Source organism: Argiope bruennichi, chromosome 1 (genome assembly GCF_947563725.1).
Source record: "Argiope bruennichi chromosome 1, qqArgBrue1.1, whole genome shotgun sequence".
Taxonomy (NCBI): Eukaryota; Metazoa; Arthropoda; class Arachnida; order Araneae; family Araneidae; genus Argiope; species Argiope bruennichi.
Genome location: NC_079151.1, coordinates 125,435,238 through 125,453,623, shown reverse-complemented (window position 1 = coordinate 125,453,623; position 18,386 = coordinate 125,435,238). Strand labels below are relative to the sequence as shown.

General features: G+C 29.6%; 1 protein-coding gene across 4 annotated transcripts in view; it reads left to right on the top strand.

Annotated features, from left to right (window-relative positions):
• Window positions 1-18,386, top strand: part of LOC129990322 (solute carrier family 2, facilitated glucose transporter member 1-like) — a 110,039-nt gene that overhangs the window by 69,565 nt on the left and 22,088 nt on the right. The window contains exon 1 of one of the 4 annotated variants that reach the window (XM_056098174.1): window positions 4,457-4,637. The exons of the other annotated variants lie outside the window; for them this stretch is intronic. Coding sequence (XP_055954149.1) covers window positions 4,617-4,637 — 21 coding nt within the window. The 5' untranslated portion in view covers window positions 4,457-4,616. Of the gene's footprint in view, window positions 1-4,456; window positions 4,638-18,386 lie in introns of those variants that run through there. 4 annotated transcript variants of the gene reach the window in all.

Sequence of the window (18,386 nt, the reverse complement as noted above, 5' to 3'; positions counted from 1 at the left end):
GTAATTTTGAACCGCGATCAGATGACGAGGACCACGAGCTGGCACCCCTCCTCTCCACACCACACCAACGGGAGGACGTTTGGCCCTGACGGATTTATCGTGCAATAGACCCCCCTTACACGGCGGTTCTTCGGTGGAATGGGGTCTCGAACCTGAAACCCAACGTCTCACAAGCCGAGACCTTACCACCAGGCCATCACGGCCTCCTATAGATCTCTTAGTTATAGTTAATTGAAGACTTAGTCTACATACTGTCCGCCAATCTTGAATATATCGATATATTCACTGGATTCTAAGTGCCGACTGTGAGACGGGAACGATATGTTGTCTTAATTATGATCATCGTTGAAAATGCAGATTCACACAAGTAGGTACTGCCAAAGAACGATGATGTTCAACTTTTTTTTTTAATTAAGATACTTTACTTCGACAAAAATTATTCTTAGGTACTGAACAACATGCTGTTAAATTTATGTCAATTTGAAACAAAACTTGGCTCTTAGTAAAGGAGGTCACCTCAAAATATCATGGTGTCCACCAGTCAATAACGATCAACTTAATGCCCATCCCTGATGTAAACAAAAAGAAGGATGATTAAAAAAACAGTGCCCCTCATAGTTTAGTGGACTTTTCAAAACTGATTAGTTTATATATAATCTTTATAATTTTAATATATATAATATTTATAATTTTACGATTAATCTTGTTTCATTTTTATCATTCTGAAATTTGGTCTGAAACTATTATGACATTCTGAAATTTATTTTAAATTCATTAATTTTGTTATATTCTTCAATTCATTCTTGTTACAGTTTTTATTCCTTTCATGACATTATTCTACTCTATTTTAAATCTTTTTATTTCATTCTTATTTTATTTCATTCTTATTTTGTTTTATTCATTCTTATTTTATTTTTATTCCAGTGATAGCAGTATACTATGTACATTATTCTAAATTCATAAATTTATCTATGATTCTCTTTTCATGTCCGTTGGTTTCGAATAAATTTGTTGATTAATTAATTAAAATAATTGTGTAAAAGTACATTTATTCTTTAAATAAAAAATTTGAATAAAGTCCATTTATTATCAATTATTTATGTATATGTGACAATAAAATAAATCATTAAATATAAATTCAAATTTAAAAAAAAATCATATACATTATATCATTTAAAGAACATTATTCAATAACTGTTGCCTTTGAACAAGTTATTTTGTTCTAATCAGATCATTTTTTTAAGAAGAATAAATTAATTTCGTAAATCTCATTGTGAAGTTTTCGTGAATCTCACTGTGATATCCTCATATTATATGCTAGAATTAATTTCCATTAAAGGCTAAAGAAAAAATAATTGCAACACGCCAATTTTGAAATATAACACTTTATTTCTTTTTCCATCAATGCAACCCTGGCTTTAGTAACGCTTCAAGAGATAAATGAATTCATTTGCCGAAACACAAGGACTGCTTTAGTAATAACCCGGATGTTTTTAGGAAATTAAAACCGTTTATCTCACAACGAAATCAACTGTATTGCATAGGAAATACTTTTGTAATACTAGATGCAAAAAACTTGATACGAGGTTTTCGTAAAGCATGCTTCTCGAAAAAAAAAGTACTACATTTTATTATTATAATATTCATACATTCAATGAAAAATATAAATACTTTGGATTTTTATTAATACTGCTTCTGATATTTCTTCTATGCTGTTTAAAAAAAATCAGAGTACTTTTCAATCATTTTGAAGTACAGTAATAGAGAAATTATTTTAATTTTAAAAAATATAGAAGAGTATTGCTATCTATTTATCTTTAAAAGAACAATACTTTTTTATGAAATACACTGTAGAATATGAAAAAGGTAGCTTAAAAAATGAGGTATCGGCATAATTAAGAAAACTTGTTGCCAAGATTAGACCCAGATTTCTCAAATTAACCATAATGCCAATTTCTTTGAGTAAAGTCAAAGCGAAAATAATTTTTATACAAAAATTCAGACCAACATACAATACATTATTATAATATTCTTATTATAAAAATATATATTATTGTAATATATAATATATTATATTATATTATTATAACTATACTTATTATAATAAAAGCCCAATTATAATATTCTCCTTATAACTTCTCACATTTTGTAATGGAAAATCCTTCTTTCACTACATGGAATCCCTAAAATAGAAAATGGCCTCTTTTGAAAGTTGTGGATGTAATGCTCCTATCAGCCTAAAATTGTCCATATTTTCCATGTTTTTGAATTACTATATATCTAATAACAATAACCAAACTGATATTTTTCTCTTGACTATTTGTAATTGTAACTGTTAAAAGATTTTCTTTCTTACATTTTCTTTTATGCTTGCAAATCTTAATAAGAAAAGCAGTTTTTTTTATCATCTTAAAATTTAAATACATAATAGAAATACACACATACACCAACACGTATATATATATATATATAATTTTTCATTAATATAGCTTTTCATTGGTGCCGACTTAACTCAGATATCATTTTTCTCTTATATACATTTTTTAAATTTTTTTTGTACACACTTTACAAAAAGAGAGTATTGTAAACGTCAAAAAATCAGAACTCGATATTCTGGTGAATCTCGAGGTTTGAAACTTTCCTCAGACCACAAAATGCATTTTTGACATCATTTCTGTCTATCTGTCTGTGAACATGATACCTCAAAACACTTTGAATTAATCGGGTGAAATTTGCTATATGATATTCACATGAATATGTAGATTTCTCTCAAATGTTGAACGAAATCCGGTAAGAGGAAATCGATCGGTATCGCTGAATCCAAGTGAACAAGATTAAAAAATAGCCGTAAAAAGCTAGATGAATAAAACTTGGCACACAGGTTCAGTATCTAAAATATCGATCCTTATCAAATTTTGAATTAAATCTGTCAAAGAATTGACCATCTGTCGTCAATATTTCCGCATGCATGTAATCGGAATAATTCAAAAAGAAAATGGCAAATAAATGAAATTCTGTAGGTGAAGCTTATAACAACAATTGTACTTCTATGTCAGATTTCGGTTACCAAAAAGAGCGTTCAAAATGCATATTCGATTTTCGGATGTTTGTGTATTAACCGCATGCAAGAAATGAATCGGCAAAAAATTTTGAAAAAAGGCTGAAGATCACATGATGGATATAGTAAAAATAATAGATTTATGTCGAATGTTTCATAACTATTGTTCGCCAATGCCATGTAAAGTATTCGCAGCCTTCCCCCAGAGTCCAAAATTTTATGCTGGAGGACGGGAATAACACCTTCATTAAAAAGCAGCGAGAAAGTTTGGGAGAGACCACTTTCGATGGTTAATTAGAGTCACGATCTCTGAAAGACTAATAGATTTGCTAATTATTGCTGTTGGCGGAAACAAAACATTCATTTCAATGACTAAATGTTGTCCCTCTGTATAAAAAAAATAAAATTTACAAATTAAATAATTTTTAGATATAAACAAAATTACAGAATAATAATTCAAAGGATATAAAAAAATTCATTCACTTTCTAACTGCCTCTCTTTCTCTCTCTTTCTGAGTTCCCCCTTGTTAGAATCCTGTTGTCCCTGAAACCCTTTTATTTTGCATCCCTTCAAGGTCATTACCCTTTTATAAAAGGTTTCTTTTTTTTTTTATTTATCTCATTATCAATGGGGGTTCATCCCTCCCTCCCATTAACCACATTATTACTTCAGTCCATTTCAAAAGTTTTAAATTATGATTTAATAATAATATCGACGTTTAAGCAATATCGTCACTATTTTAACTCATTCACTTTCTATCTGCCTCTCTTTCTCTCTCTTTCTGAACTCCCCCTTTTTAAAAAAGTACTCCCTAAAACCCCTTTATTTTGCATCCCTTCAAGGTTTTATAAAAAGTTTCTTTCCTTTTTTTTTTTTTTTTTTTTTTTTTTACCTCATCATCAATGGGGGTTCATCCCTCCCTCCCATTAGCCACATTATTACTTCAGTCCATTTTAAGTTATGACTTAATAATAATTTCAACGTTTAAGCAACATCGTCAATATTTTAACAGAGGGTTTTTTTTTTTTATCAGTACGTTTATTTTCGAAGTTTAACAGTAAGACGCTTATAATGCAAACTTTATTTTACTTGATTAAATTCCTGTTTATCTTTTTTTTTTTTTTTTGTAATGATCATTTTTTTATTCAAATATTCGAAATTCTTTTTGAAAACTGATTTAAGAATCTTTCTGAATATCGTCATATACATTTTAAACTTTCCCCTTTTATTCTAAATTGTTCCGTACACTTTTCTCCCCCGATTCCTGACGCATGACGTCAGGAGGTGTGTTATACGTTCTGTCATCCCATTGGTCGAATCGAAGGCGGGGTGCGCTTTGCATCCTGGGATATAACTGACATGTGAAAAATACAAGTTTACGCTCAAATCTGCACTTCTTTCACTAACTGGTACTGAGTTTAAGTTGAGAAACAGATCAACACGGTTAATTGCATGCAATTACACATTGAGAAAGCTTGCTAATCAATTAAGATTAAACAAAAGCTTCGATAAATCCCTCATAAATCGTTTCTCCTTTGAATCAGTGCCTTTTTTTCAATGCCTCACTTAAGGAGACCGGTAAGTGTCATATGTCATTCATTAATTTGTCTTAAAACGTTTGTTTTATGATCATTTCTCAATAATTTTTATTTGTTTATCTATAAATTTGTCTTAATGATAATATCTGTCACATACGGTGTAACGTGCTCAGTTTATAAATTGCACAGTGGTTTAGTTATCGAACAAATGGACTCCACAGGTATAGCTTGAGGGGTGGGATTCATTCATTTCCTGGTTACAAAAAATTACGCATGTTTTTGTTTTTATAAACTGTTCTTTATGAAAATATTCGATTTGTTTTGATAATGTTTAACCAAAACTATTTCTGTACCGTAATTTTACGTATCGATTCTAATAACAATTGGAATGCACTTTGATTTGAATATATATTTTTTTTTCTTGATTCCAATTTTATATAGCTTTATTACGATCTTTTAAAATATTTTTATGAAAGAAAGCAAATTCATTTCTTTGTACGAACATGAAATACTTCATGGAAGCTCGCATTTCTGTTTTAGAAATCTGAATGTGCATCTATAAGTTAAAAAGAAATTTAAATAATTTTTTTAACTTGTTTTTCTGTCTGTAAGATTCCCGAAATGTTTTACGAAAGTTCACATTAAGTTTACGATTTAGTATAAAATAAATTGCAATCGACTGTTGAAACTCTGAAATTTACGAATGCGAATTATTAACCATATAATGAGATTTCATAATATTCATTTAAAAACGCTGTCATTATTTATAGTCATCTCAAGTGACCAATTGGTTCGCCGGGAAAACTGGTTTTATTTTATTTCAGATAAATCATTTAGATATAATTTCATGACCATGATTTCGTAAAATTGTTTGATATTAACGCCACATTATTTTAATTGCATTGCTTAAATTTATTTATTTTGTACATGACCCTTTCTAATAGACAGTTCCCCTACGCATCATAATGCTATTAAAAACGTAAATAACCGGTTCATATGTCCTCTAAATTAAGCAATATTGTAACTTCAATTTCTTTTTCTTTTTATTTATGGTATAAACTGCACAGATATTAAAAACACTTTTTTTAGCATTTAATGATAGAAGAAAATCATGCTATTAAACATTTGATGAAATATTGAAAATGGTTTGAATTTCTGGGTTACAGTATGATCTAGTGTTGAAAATCAGGAAAAAAAAACTATTTTTAAAAAAATTACAAAAATTTAAAGACTCGAATGAATACAAATGGTATAGTTAATAAAAAAATTAATTTTCAAGTGGATAGATTTGTAAGATTTATTTTTGTGCAATAATCTTTTTGGACGTTATCTGGGGGAGCGCTAAAATTTGGATTAATTTTTAATTAAAATTTCAAAAATCACTCCGAAGAGCACATTCTATCCTCCAAAGTATATATGTGCCAAATTTTATAATCAAATTTATCAGTTAGTTTGGCGTTCAGTCTAGCCTACAAAGCACCAACACATAGAGCATAAACGCACACTCATACACACGAGCGCGAGCGCACACATTCATGTTTATTATTAATAGAGATGTGTACTGAACTTTTCAGATGACATCTTCATTGTGTAAGCTTTTAGTTTTAACCCTCAGCAAGCTTATGTTTTATTGTAAAAATTTGTTTCATCAAATTACTTGATTCTATCTTAAAACGCATCTAAATAGTTTGATATATGTTATCTTCTACTTTGATATTTATTAACAAGCAGGAAAAATCGTTTATAACACAATAGATACATCCCGATCTACAGGAAAACAAATTCTAATTTTGCGTATCAAAAATTAAGAGAAGTTTTGAAAAATCATTTGCAGTTGTTTGTTTTTAAAAGACCAACCATGGAGTAAACCTTAATAAAAAATCATTGATATCACCTTATAAATCAGATCACTATTACGAGTTGAAATTCGAATTTCAGTAGAAAACGGGTACACTGCGTTCGAATCCTCAGTTTACTTATATCATTTTTATTAACCTATTATTTCCTTACTGTTCAATGCCAATTAGAACTTGCTAGATTAACCAAGCTCCAAATAATTATAATATTTCTACTTTTGATTGCTAAAAATTGTTTCTGTTAAACAAAAGTTCTCGCGAATATGCTGTGTTGAGCAAATTTGTCCAGCCGGACTGCTTTGAGGCAAAACACTAACATACCCCCCCCCCCACACACACACACATTTTCTTTCAAAATGAGAAATATTTTTGTCTTCTTATCTTGCCTCAAAAATATTCAATATATCGAACAACATCATGGAGAGATCATAGAATATTTTATTGCTTGGCTGGCCCTTCTTTTAGGCATTCTTCTTTCTTTCGGCGATATTAGTTTGAAAGCTTGTGAAATAGTGTTTTCAAAATTCAGCCTTATCAATTAACGACTTCCCAAATTATAATTTGGTAGAGAGAGGCAAAAATTAATTCTTAATCTTATTCTCTGCATGTTTAATTTCTCTGTTTAAACATGCAGAGAAAGAAAATCAAATGTTTCATATCCATTAAATCACATTTTCAAAAAAATCGTGGTCATGCAATTGAAATCCATTAAAAATTTTCTTATGTAGGAATTTAGTACAAGAAGCCTAATTCGTATTTAATGTATAGGCTTATGAGAAATAGGTGCAATTTAGGCGTGATATAAAATGGCAAAAATATCTTACATTAAGAAATTGGACTCTTTTTTTTTTAAACAAACGGAAAAATTAAAAGTGCGACAAATGGATTTCTAGAAGCATCTACAGTTTTGAAATGTAAGAATATACTTCAATTCATCCTTTGTGAACGTCTAATTGTTGATTTGAATAGTTTTCTGTTGCCTAAAAAAGGGATCTTATTAAAAATTCATTTTTATGTAGTTGTAGATTTTGTAATATCTGCATATTCTATATAAAATTCTATATTCTGTTTGTGCAAAACTCGTTATTTCCGTCAAATAATATTCAGTAACAATTGTTAATATTTATGTTTGATATGCTTTTGAAGAGTCTAAAGCATCACTTCACAACTTATTAATGGAAAAATCACAAAACGATCTTAAAATGTGAAAGAAATTTGAGCGTATTCGTCTAATTGTCATAAGATTGAATCCTTGTTTGTCCCATTCTGTAAAAACAAAGATAAACGCCTCGTTTTAAAAAAATCAGTCGTTAAAGAAAAAAAATTATAAATTATTCTTTTAAATACCATGCTCTATAAAAATGCGAGTCCATAAAAAAATTACATTTGACTAATGATTCTTTGACAAACCCTAGTAATTCTGCAATTACATTGCGTAATTCTTCATGTTCAATTTGCGTGTTTACGAACCCATATGCTGTCCTTGGCATTTAATTTTTTCCACGGAACAATTATTTAGATCAGTGTCATTAAGCCAACTGCAGAAAAACTCGGGAGGAGAAAAAAGAAACCTACTTTTCCATCCAGTAACCTGCTTCTAGAAAATGAAGTGCTGCTTACGAAAAAAACACTCCCTCATTTCTTCCAAGCCGATAACGCGAATGCTTGCCAGCATTCTTTCTTTATAAAATTTTAGATACTTGCCTCAAAACAAAAACATTCAGCAGCAGCATCTTCAATACATTTAAATATACATACTTGAATGAGTATTTAATTGTGCAGTAAAATGGTTAGAGTTTTACTGCTTAACTTAGTTTTTAAATTATTGATTGCAAGCCGCCTTTAGTGACCAGTTGTTCATTAACCATATTAATAGAATTAATTTAATCATGTTAATCACTTTTTTTAAAAAAAGGCTTATAATATCAATTGAAAATGCTGCTTTAAATTATGCTTGCCCAACAAATATAAAGCATACAAATTGATGAATAAAATTGACGAAATCGATAGTGGTTGAATCTGGGGGACCATCATATTATTCTCTCTCTCTCTCTCAAAAAAAAAAAAAAAAAAAAAAAAAACTATTAAATAGTGTTTTAGAGGGGCCAGCGAGATTTGTGCATCTAACATATCTAAGAGTCATGTCAATTTCATATGAAACCTCAAAGTCGGTTCAGAGGTTGTGGTTGAAAGGTATGTTCTTTGGTTCTCCTTATTATTTCAAATATACAAAAAGTATACATACTGTTTCTAAATTGCTTCATACAAGATGCATGATGCAAAATTAAAAATCATACCAAACGCTATCTCAAATAAATGGGTGGACCTAAAATTCGCAATCTGTAAGACAGTTAAACTCTTGATAGTTGGTGCCATGTTAAAAAAATATTTTGCTAAATTTTAATTAAAAATGAATAAATCTTAACATTTCTTCTTAATATCGGATATTATGGTAAACAAAAACTCTATTTTAAAATTCAAAAAAATAAACTTTCCATTTTTTTTCTCCAATTATTATTTTTTTTTAATTTAACATGTTTTGAGGTATATTTGTCATTATTTCATTCAACGTTAAACACATGCGCATGGCAAGGATTTTTAAAACATCGTTGTGTGCACATTATCATTGCTATAATTAAGAGTAATTTTTTAAAAACTATGAATATAGACGAATTAAGCCTAAAATACTTCTCTTGTTAAGATGTTTCCAACTAAAGGTTCGAATCCCCTTCATTTAAATATATATTTCATTGATCTAAAGATAATTAGCTTGATCTTCATTTTCATGTTTGATTTGTTTCTAAATTTTTATACAAATGCGAATGTTATTCGTTTTGTAACATCTCATTTGTCAATTATTCATCTATGAGAGGACCGAAGTGAATTGGTTAAAAATCCTGCCACTTTCACTTCACTGAAGATATAGACTTTGTTAGCTTGTGTGTATTAGATACATTATCTATAGATATAAAATAAGGTGCTTGGCACAGAAATTGTTGCTTTTTCCCATAGTGGAATGGCAACAGCCAAATGTAAACAACCGTCGAAAGTTATTATAACTGCTCATGATTCAATACTTTCCTTAGTTAATTAATATAACTGCAAAATATCATTGGCCAATGCTCAGAAGAGAGCTTGCCGGAACCTCTACTCAGTTAGAGCAAAGAAGATATAAAAGAAATCAAAATGATAGAAATAGCGAAGATTTGTTGAATTTCAAAAATAGGCATAGCACTTCGACTGCTGCTTTGACTCGCCTGTAGTCAAACTCAAACCTGTAGCTTTGACTCGAATCACAACAGCTATCCAATTGGTTAGCTCTCCGATTCTCTACTTTAGTTAAGAAATAGCAAGAAAGGGGTTATCTAATTACATAACCCGAATGTCAGGTATGAGTTTTGGTAATGAATGTGCTGAACTTCATTAGATAAATAATCGAAATGATTTGCTTATGGAAATTGATTTTATTGCTTTTAAAACTATTATCTCACAAATATAAATTTTGATTATTTTTTTAAATCTTAAAAAAAAAAAAAAAAAAAAAAATGAATGATTAGTTTTATTTTCGCACAGTTTCCTTCTTCAATATATCTTTTTTTAATTTCTATACATTTTTAAATTCTATTTCATGCACAGTCGGTAATAATTCGTTTAATGCCACGTGTAAAGTCAAATTCATCCATCAAGACATTCAATAGCCTGCTTTTACCAGTGTTAACAACCTAAAAAGTCAATAAACTGGATGAACATGCTGATTGTTAAAGGCGGATAATTGTACTTAAAGCTTTCAAACCCTGATGGGATTTCAATGTTTGAAGAATAACTATCTACTTGGGTGATAATCTCGTCTTCCAACCTCGACTCAGAATTGTAATTTCCATCAATAATAATCGAAGTCAAATTCAAAAAAAGTGTTTAAAAAATCTTCTTTATTAAATAAATATTTGATTTATAAGAGATATGTTTAATATTGTATTTTAAATTTAACGGTCCTATTCCTGCCCTTTCCCATCCGGACTGGGATGGAATTCTCTGAAGTTTCTATTTCGGAGCTCGATTAACCCTTTTACTACTGAACCGGCCGTATGATTTCTATTGGTTTCTATTTCAAACGAAGAATGCAAAGTAAAAAGAGAGAAATCATTGATAACTCGTTTTACATCCTGCACCTTTATTTGAAATAGATGCCGGTTTGCCAAAGTAGAATTTGCACAGCTATTTGGACCGGGATGGTCATGAAAGGATTAAGTGGAAGAACTACCGTATACGAGAGCCAAGCGCACAAAAAATCCATCTGGATTTAAAATCTTTTGGTTGATGTGGTGTTAAAATTTGGAAAGAGGGCATGGTCAGTTTTAAGATCTTCACCGTCATCTGATCAAGTTTATTCCAAAATAGCTTTGTAATTTCAAGATAGAAAGTTCATTTAAACGAAACTGTGCAGGACTGTTCAGATGCTATTTATTTTGGAACCACCGTGCATGTTTATCAACTAACTAGCCACCTTTCGTAAATCAAATGGTTCGCTGGGTATGTTAATTGTGTTGACTTCCAATTAAATTTCTTAAGCATCTTAATGTTCTTGATTCTCCTTCCCCTCAAAGAAAATATTTTTAAGCATAATATTCTGAAAACCATATTTCAATACCTCACACCTATTCCGTTCATTATGCATATGAACCTTACTAATAGTCTAATTCCATAACATCATAGTATCGTCAAAAATGTAATTCACAGATTCAGCTATATTCTAATTCTTGCAGTACTGTAATTCCACTTTCTTCATTTACACAAATGCTAATCAAACTTCTATCTTAGCTTTCTGTAAATGAAACAAAAATCAAACATTCCCAATTTTAATAAAACATTGGAAACGGTTTAAATTTCAGTGCAACAATGTGATTTATTGCTAAAAATAAAGCACGAAAATACCTTTAAAAATTATCGAAATTCAGAAGAAAAAAATTACACTGGAATTAAATAGGTATCGGTAAATGAGCAAATTTTAAAATGGCATAAGGGATAATTTTGTCTGATAATATTTTCTAGACTCATCGCAGAAAAAACACTAAAATCTCATTTTTTAAACTAAAATTTAAAAAAAAAAAGCTTTGAAATGCACATTCTACCCCTCTAAAGTATATCTGTGCCATATTTGGTAGTGCTAAGTACTGCGACATCATACAGCATTCCCTTTTATTGTTAATAGAGATAAAGGGCATCTTAAAATAGGGGTTGTAGGGGTTGCCATCTAAAACTAAGATACAGTAATTGACATCACATTTTGCTATATTTAAAACGGAGAGTTATTTTTTAAATTTCTTCTACATTTACGAAAGTAAAATAATTGCATTAAACTGTTACCTAAATTTAAGAAATTGCTTTTTAACAGCTGATTAATTAGTTTCTAAGTATAGTAAAATAAAAAAATAAATGCTATATTTAAATATGTATAAGGATATAAAATAGAACTTGCAAATAAATTAAATAATACAATAATATCAAATATTTGCCATTGAGCATAAAAAAACAAACATTTTAGCGCTGTTTCCTAACAGAAAATTAAAAAAATATATATTTAAACTATTTCACGTGCTGAAATTTAAACTGTTAATGATGGATTGTATGTATTATAAAATATGAAGCAATAGTCGCAACAAATATTGTTGAAACTCCAATCAATAAAAGCAGACAAATCAATAAAGACAATAAGATAATTAAGCATTTATAATTCCTCACAAATTTTTACGGTTGTAAAAAAGAGCTCTTACACACAAGAACTGTATTTGACTTTTGTGTATTTTGTAACGCGTTCCAATGTAATGTATCGTAACAACGGAGTAATCATAAAATTACCTCATTTCCTTAATTGCATCATTATTTTTCCGAAACTACGATTTTGTGAGTTTTTGTTACTGTATATTAGGTAACAGAAAATTAACGTAAAATCCAGATTATTCTTGTGAAGATGAATGGGTTTTTATTGATTTGTGTACCGGATATTTACAGTATCAACCTTCAGGGCGTGTCAGAAGCCGGATTTTCAAATTTGCAGTGTTTGCTTGTTAAATAAAAATTGTATTTTCATTCTTCTCAAATAAGCTTTAAAAATGTAGTCGGGAATGTATTGTTTTTTTAAGCAAATGTCTTTTTTTTTTATCTCAAACCCGAGTGAATATTTATCTAAATTAATCTTTTTTAGCTTAAGGAATAGAATTCTTTCGCAACAAATTTCATCTTCGCTTGTTTATTCTATTAGACCATTCTAAAATACCCAATGAAGAATTTAAAAAAAAAACCTTGGATTATACAAAAAAAAAGTAATTCATGTTAACATTGTGCGTAAAATTACACAATACATCATTAAATCCAGTTAAATATGTTTTGAAAGTTTCGGTGATTGTGCCCTTAATGTATTTAAGTTAACAGAAAAGGATATTCTGAATTATGAAATTCTATATTAAAGTTGACTATTGTTTGATTTTATGAAATTCCTTTAAGTCTTAAGACTTTAAATGCAAGAATCGTGTCAATCATCTATAATGGAGCAATCGTAACTTCTGTTCATTTCGGTATCCTGAGACGACCACTTTTCGACGATTCTATTTCACTAATGGGTGAGAAGCGGAAGGATGTGCACATTTCCGTAATTTACTTGATTGTTAAATGTCAACATCTCCTTCTTACATCGTTTCTTTCGCCCCTATTTGGTCGAACTAAATCCGTCCTAACGCATGCGCAAAAGCGCGGAGGATTTTAGAATGCATTGGCAAGCAATTTAAAAAAATTGCCTCTATAAAGTGAGTCGCACCGTGTTTGCCCAAAAGATATTGCCCCCGAAGGCAAATTCAAAAAGAATTATTCTTAAAAATAGTTCTTTCTCAGTATATCTGTATCAAACTACTCTGCCCTCACGTGTCTTTTATCATGCCTGATACCGAAATCCTAAAACTCATAATATGAAATTCACCCTAGAATGCAAGAAGTTTTATATTTGAGGGGGGGGGGAATCTGTGTTTTGAACAACTGAATATAATCCAGAAAAAATATTAAAAACATTTTTAATTATTTTTTCGTTAAATTAAAAATAAATTAATGTGTCAAATGGTTACATAATGAATTAAACAATGTTCCAGTGACACAAGTCGCATTATAATAATTCCGCAATAAAAAGTCCCTTTTTATAAATATATTTTTTACAATGCAAAACTAAATATTTTGATGGTAGAACTATTCATACAACAGCCGTCTTTGTATTTTTCCAAATTACCAGTTTAAATCTTAATTCTAGCACTGCTATTGCCATACGTCGGCCTTTTCTACAAATATTTATCAAAAAGTATCTAATAAGAGATTCCAAACACTTATTGTTGTCTTTTGAAACAGCTACGTGAAGCTTATAAACGGAAATAAAAACGTGAAGCCAAATGGCTACTCGATGTACTAAGGGTTAAAGGCATTTTGATTTACTTAATCCAAACCATCCAACGATTAGAAGGTTCAATGCCGAACCTTTCCTAGGTAAATGACACGGATCACAAAAATAGATTGAAAGATGTCTCCATAATTCTGGAGACAGCTTCCGACTCGGTTTCTGACGTTCCTTGGTTTATTTCTTTTCGTTCTGTAGACGTGCGAAGGTTATTTTTATTTCTCGGCATTCGTCCAGTTGCTCACGACCTTCTATAAAAAGTTCATCGCAGACACCATGGAAAAGAATGGATTCCAGATTAACACACCTCAACGTCAGAGCTGTCTTATTGGCTCGTTTCGAGTCGAGCCTCTTTCATCACGTTACTATTTGGCATGAAGTTAGAGTAAATTAGAAAGCGGTTGTACTTTCATTTTTTGTTGGTCCGTGCTTTTCAAACTTAAACAACGACATTATTTTAATCAGTTACTGTTCGTTTCAGTATTCTGAAACTACCACTTTTCGACGATTCTATTTCACTAAAGGGTAAGAAGCAGAAAGATGAGCAAATTTGTGGAATTCCTACTCATTCTTTGACTTTGATTTCCGCCCTATTAGATTACTTTTAAGTTCAATTCCCTTTTCTTTCCTTTTTTTTTCTCGTGTCGTTTCAGACCGCATTACTTTATTTTAATTCAAAATTGCTGCTTATATGGCTAATTCAAAAGCTGGTTCAAATTTTGCTAATTTTTTCATGTAATATATTTAAAATAATAGTATTCTTAAATAAAAAAAATCATTAATATTTTCTTAAAAAATATATGGTATTTTAAAATTTATAATTTAATATTTTTAAAATAATATTTCTAAGTTTTTTTTAGACGTTTCTTATTTACAGAAAGTTTTTAAATGAAAAAAAAATTTGAAATAGAATAAAATCTTGGTTATCTACTGATGTTAATCTCGAAGTATTGTCAAAATATTCAACAACCTATAAAAAAGCATTTTAACATTAAATTTTATTATTATTTTGTAAAAAAGTAAATTGCCAAATTTTAAGAACAGAAATATATTTATTCATCATAATTTAATGTTTGTCTTTTACAGTGAATAAAAATCTCTGAAATATTTTACTGTTAATTAGTATTTTTTTCCGGCCGTATTGTGAATTATCTGCAATGTTTACTCCTCATAAGTCCACAAGTAATCCATAGTTTACTCTTAAATGTAAGCATCTCCTCCTTTCTTATTTCCTCTCACCCCTGTTTTGACGAATTAAACCCATCCTAACACATGCGCAAAAGCGCGGAAGGTTTTGGAATCCGTTGGCAATCAATAACTGTTTCGAGCTCTTCGGAAAATGTGTATCTAAATTGTGTCGCAAAAATTTAGTGATGACGAGTTTATGCGTTAAACACAGAGTATGTGTCACATGAAATTATGTTTTAATGAAGTGAATTATTATTTTATTTCACTAATGAAATTTATTTACTTAAACTGACATACAGTTTTTGCATATGAGCCATAAAAAATGCCGCCTCTTGAAAACATGTTAAAAGGATATAAAAGGATCCTCATCCCGGTTTTTATTATCAAGCGCGCAACTTATTGAATAGTCTAAAACAATTTATGGTTACCTAATTGCTGCTGGGATGACTAATACAACACAGTGATACATTTAAGAAAAAAAATTCATATTATATGCGGGATTTTTTTTTCGATAATAATCATTTATAATTCATTTTTTCTTTGATTTCGAGTTGCCCTCAAAATATTTCCAAATTCTTGACATTTATGAATATGTTTGAGTTTTTACTAAAATTGCTATTCAAATTGTCACTACTAATTACTCCTGACGAATAAACTCGTCATAAAGCAAAATGTACTTTTCCATAAAGAGTATACTCGTCAAAAATAGTTAACTGGTTAATAAATATATATGGATACACTTAAATCAGACTTAAATTTTCCGGTAAATTTGTTTCTTTGTTACAAATGTTTTGTTAAAGAATTCTTTGCTTGATCAAAAATAGAATAGGTTTGTCATTGGTTTCTCACGTTCGTATTATACAAAAAAAAAGCATTGCATTTGCATTGCAAGCAAAGAGAAGCAAAATTTCGAACAATGCTTCAACACAATGCTTTTAACAATTTCGAACTCTTATGGAAATTTTGACTTATTTCCATGTTTCAGACCTCTCGGAATTCGAAAAATATAATTTTGTAATTATGTCTATCTCTCAATGAACAAGATAACTCACATTTTTTTTTATTTAGATGCATGAAATTTTGCATTTTGTACTTAACACCAAAATTTAAATTTCTAGCAAATTTTGAAAGAAATCCATGTACATAAAGTTTATCTCTCTGTCCAAATACAAGTTAATTCAATGACTATAAAACACAAAGAACAAAATTAGATAAAATTTGGTATACCACCTTAATTTATCAGTATCAAAATTTCAATCAAATCCACCAAGCAATAGTCCGTCCGTCGCTCTATATTTTTGCATGCATATAAATGCAATAACTCAAAAGCGCAGAGATTTAGATAAAAGAAAGTCGTTTCGTGATTTTGTTGCGAAAATTATAGTTTCTCAGTCAAATTTTCTTTTCAATCGATAGACAAATATCAACTAAAGTGCGTTCTCGCTTTTCTACATTAAACGCTCATATGCGGATCTCTGAAAATAAACGCCACGAATTTTCGAATTTTTATGATTTTTCTCTACAATTTTTATACCGAGAGTAGAAGAATAACACTTTTATTAGGAAGCATGCGAGAAAGTCTATGGAAAATGTTTCCCGCTGATTTAACTCAAAAATATTAAAATTTCACTTATGAGAACCAGCAAAAGTAGTCTCCAAAAAACTATCTCGCATTCTTCTATATTAAGCTATGTCTCTCCTATTGAAAAAAATTGTTAATAATTCAAATGTCTTGCATGGCATCGGCGAACAGTAGTTACAAAACATTTGGCGTGAATTCAGTATCTTGACTGAATCTGTCTTTGGCGGTTAATTTGGCGGAAATTGGCATTTAATCATTTTCTATTTATCTTTTAATGAGTACCCGAAATTTTTATTTACTTGAGACCCGTTATTTCCAACCGATTGAGATTAACATTGAACACAGAACTATAATTACAATAATAAAATCAAATACAAATTTTATTTCTTTAACTGCGTTTTTTGACCAACAGATGTTCAACTCTTTGTTGGATTTGGCTCAAAATTTAAAATCTTTAAAAGTCAAATTTGTGTACAAAAATGTCTCTTTGATTTGTAGATATCGTGTACTATATTCGTGTGTTATATTCGTACTGCCGGACAGATAAACTTCCTCTGAAAAGATTTTGGTGAAAATTGATAGAAATGTACAGATTTAATGCAAAGACCATGTATCGAATTTCATTTTATCGAATTTAGCTCAAAGCGTTTTTTTAGTTATCTGTCATAAACAGAAAGACCTAAATCCGAAATTCTGTCTTTCAGTTTCAAGAAGGTCTAAAACATGGAGATAGGTCAAAATCTCCAGTTTTAATTTCTCCAAGATACAGTACTTTCCCTATACTTCGAACACGGGAAAGTAAAAATTTGAAGGGGAGTTCTTGATGAAATGCGTGTTTTACATCGCATCTCTTGATAAGTTTGTCTAAACAAAATAAATTTTAAATTCTTCTGTCTAGGTCGTATCAGATCACAGCGTCACGTTGGTTGCCAAAAAAATTCTCGAAACTATCTTTTTATAAAATAAAATTTTAAAATGGAAAAATTAGTCTTTCTATAATACAGTATGTATTGTCTTTTGCAAATAAATAAATGTTTATTACAGTTTATTTTTCGTTAGGATAAATACAAAAAAAAAAAAAAAATAGATAACCAAAAAAAAAATGATTTCCATTTAAAATCTCTATTTTTATTAAATTTTTATCTACGTAAATGCACGAAGTTAAATAGAAATGCACTTTATTTATTACAGTAATGTATTTTTGTTTGGAAAATATTTGTATAAAAAAAATTTTGCAAATTATTTGGAAACACGAGTAAAAGCAAATAAACGAACTTTTTTCATCAGCGTTAGTTTTAGCCATAAGTGAATTTTAAACCATGTTACAAATAATTCATAATTCTAAAAGCTCATTGAAGCTCTTCAAGCTATAAGACGCATAAAACAAAATAAGTTTGCATCAAAAGCTTTTTTTTATTTTTCATTGAGTAAAATGCAGATGGTCCCCGACTCTTTTCGACGCTTCTTAGCCAGTGAGGGGAGAATTTTCTTTGTAACCTACTCATATAAACTTAACGTATTACTTTTTCATTCTGGTCGTAAAAGTTATATTTGAGGATATTTATCCATTTGTATAACTTTTGTCTTATGATTAATCCCATCTGATTCTAGAAAAAAGTTTTGTACTTGTACATTAATTGCATGACAGCGATTAACCGCCAAAAACAAATAGATTTTTCCTTAACTAAAATTTGATACCGTTCGCCAATGGCAGACGGATAATATTTTAAT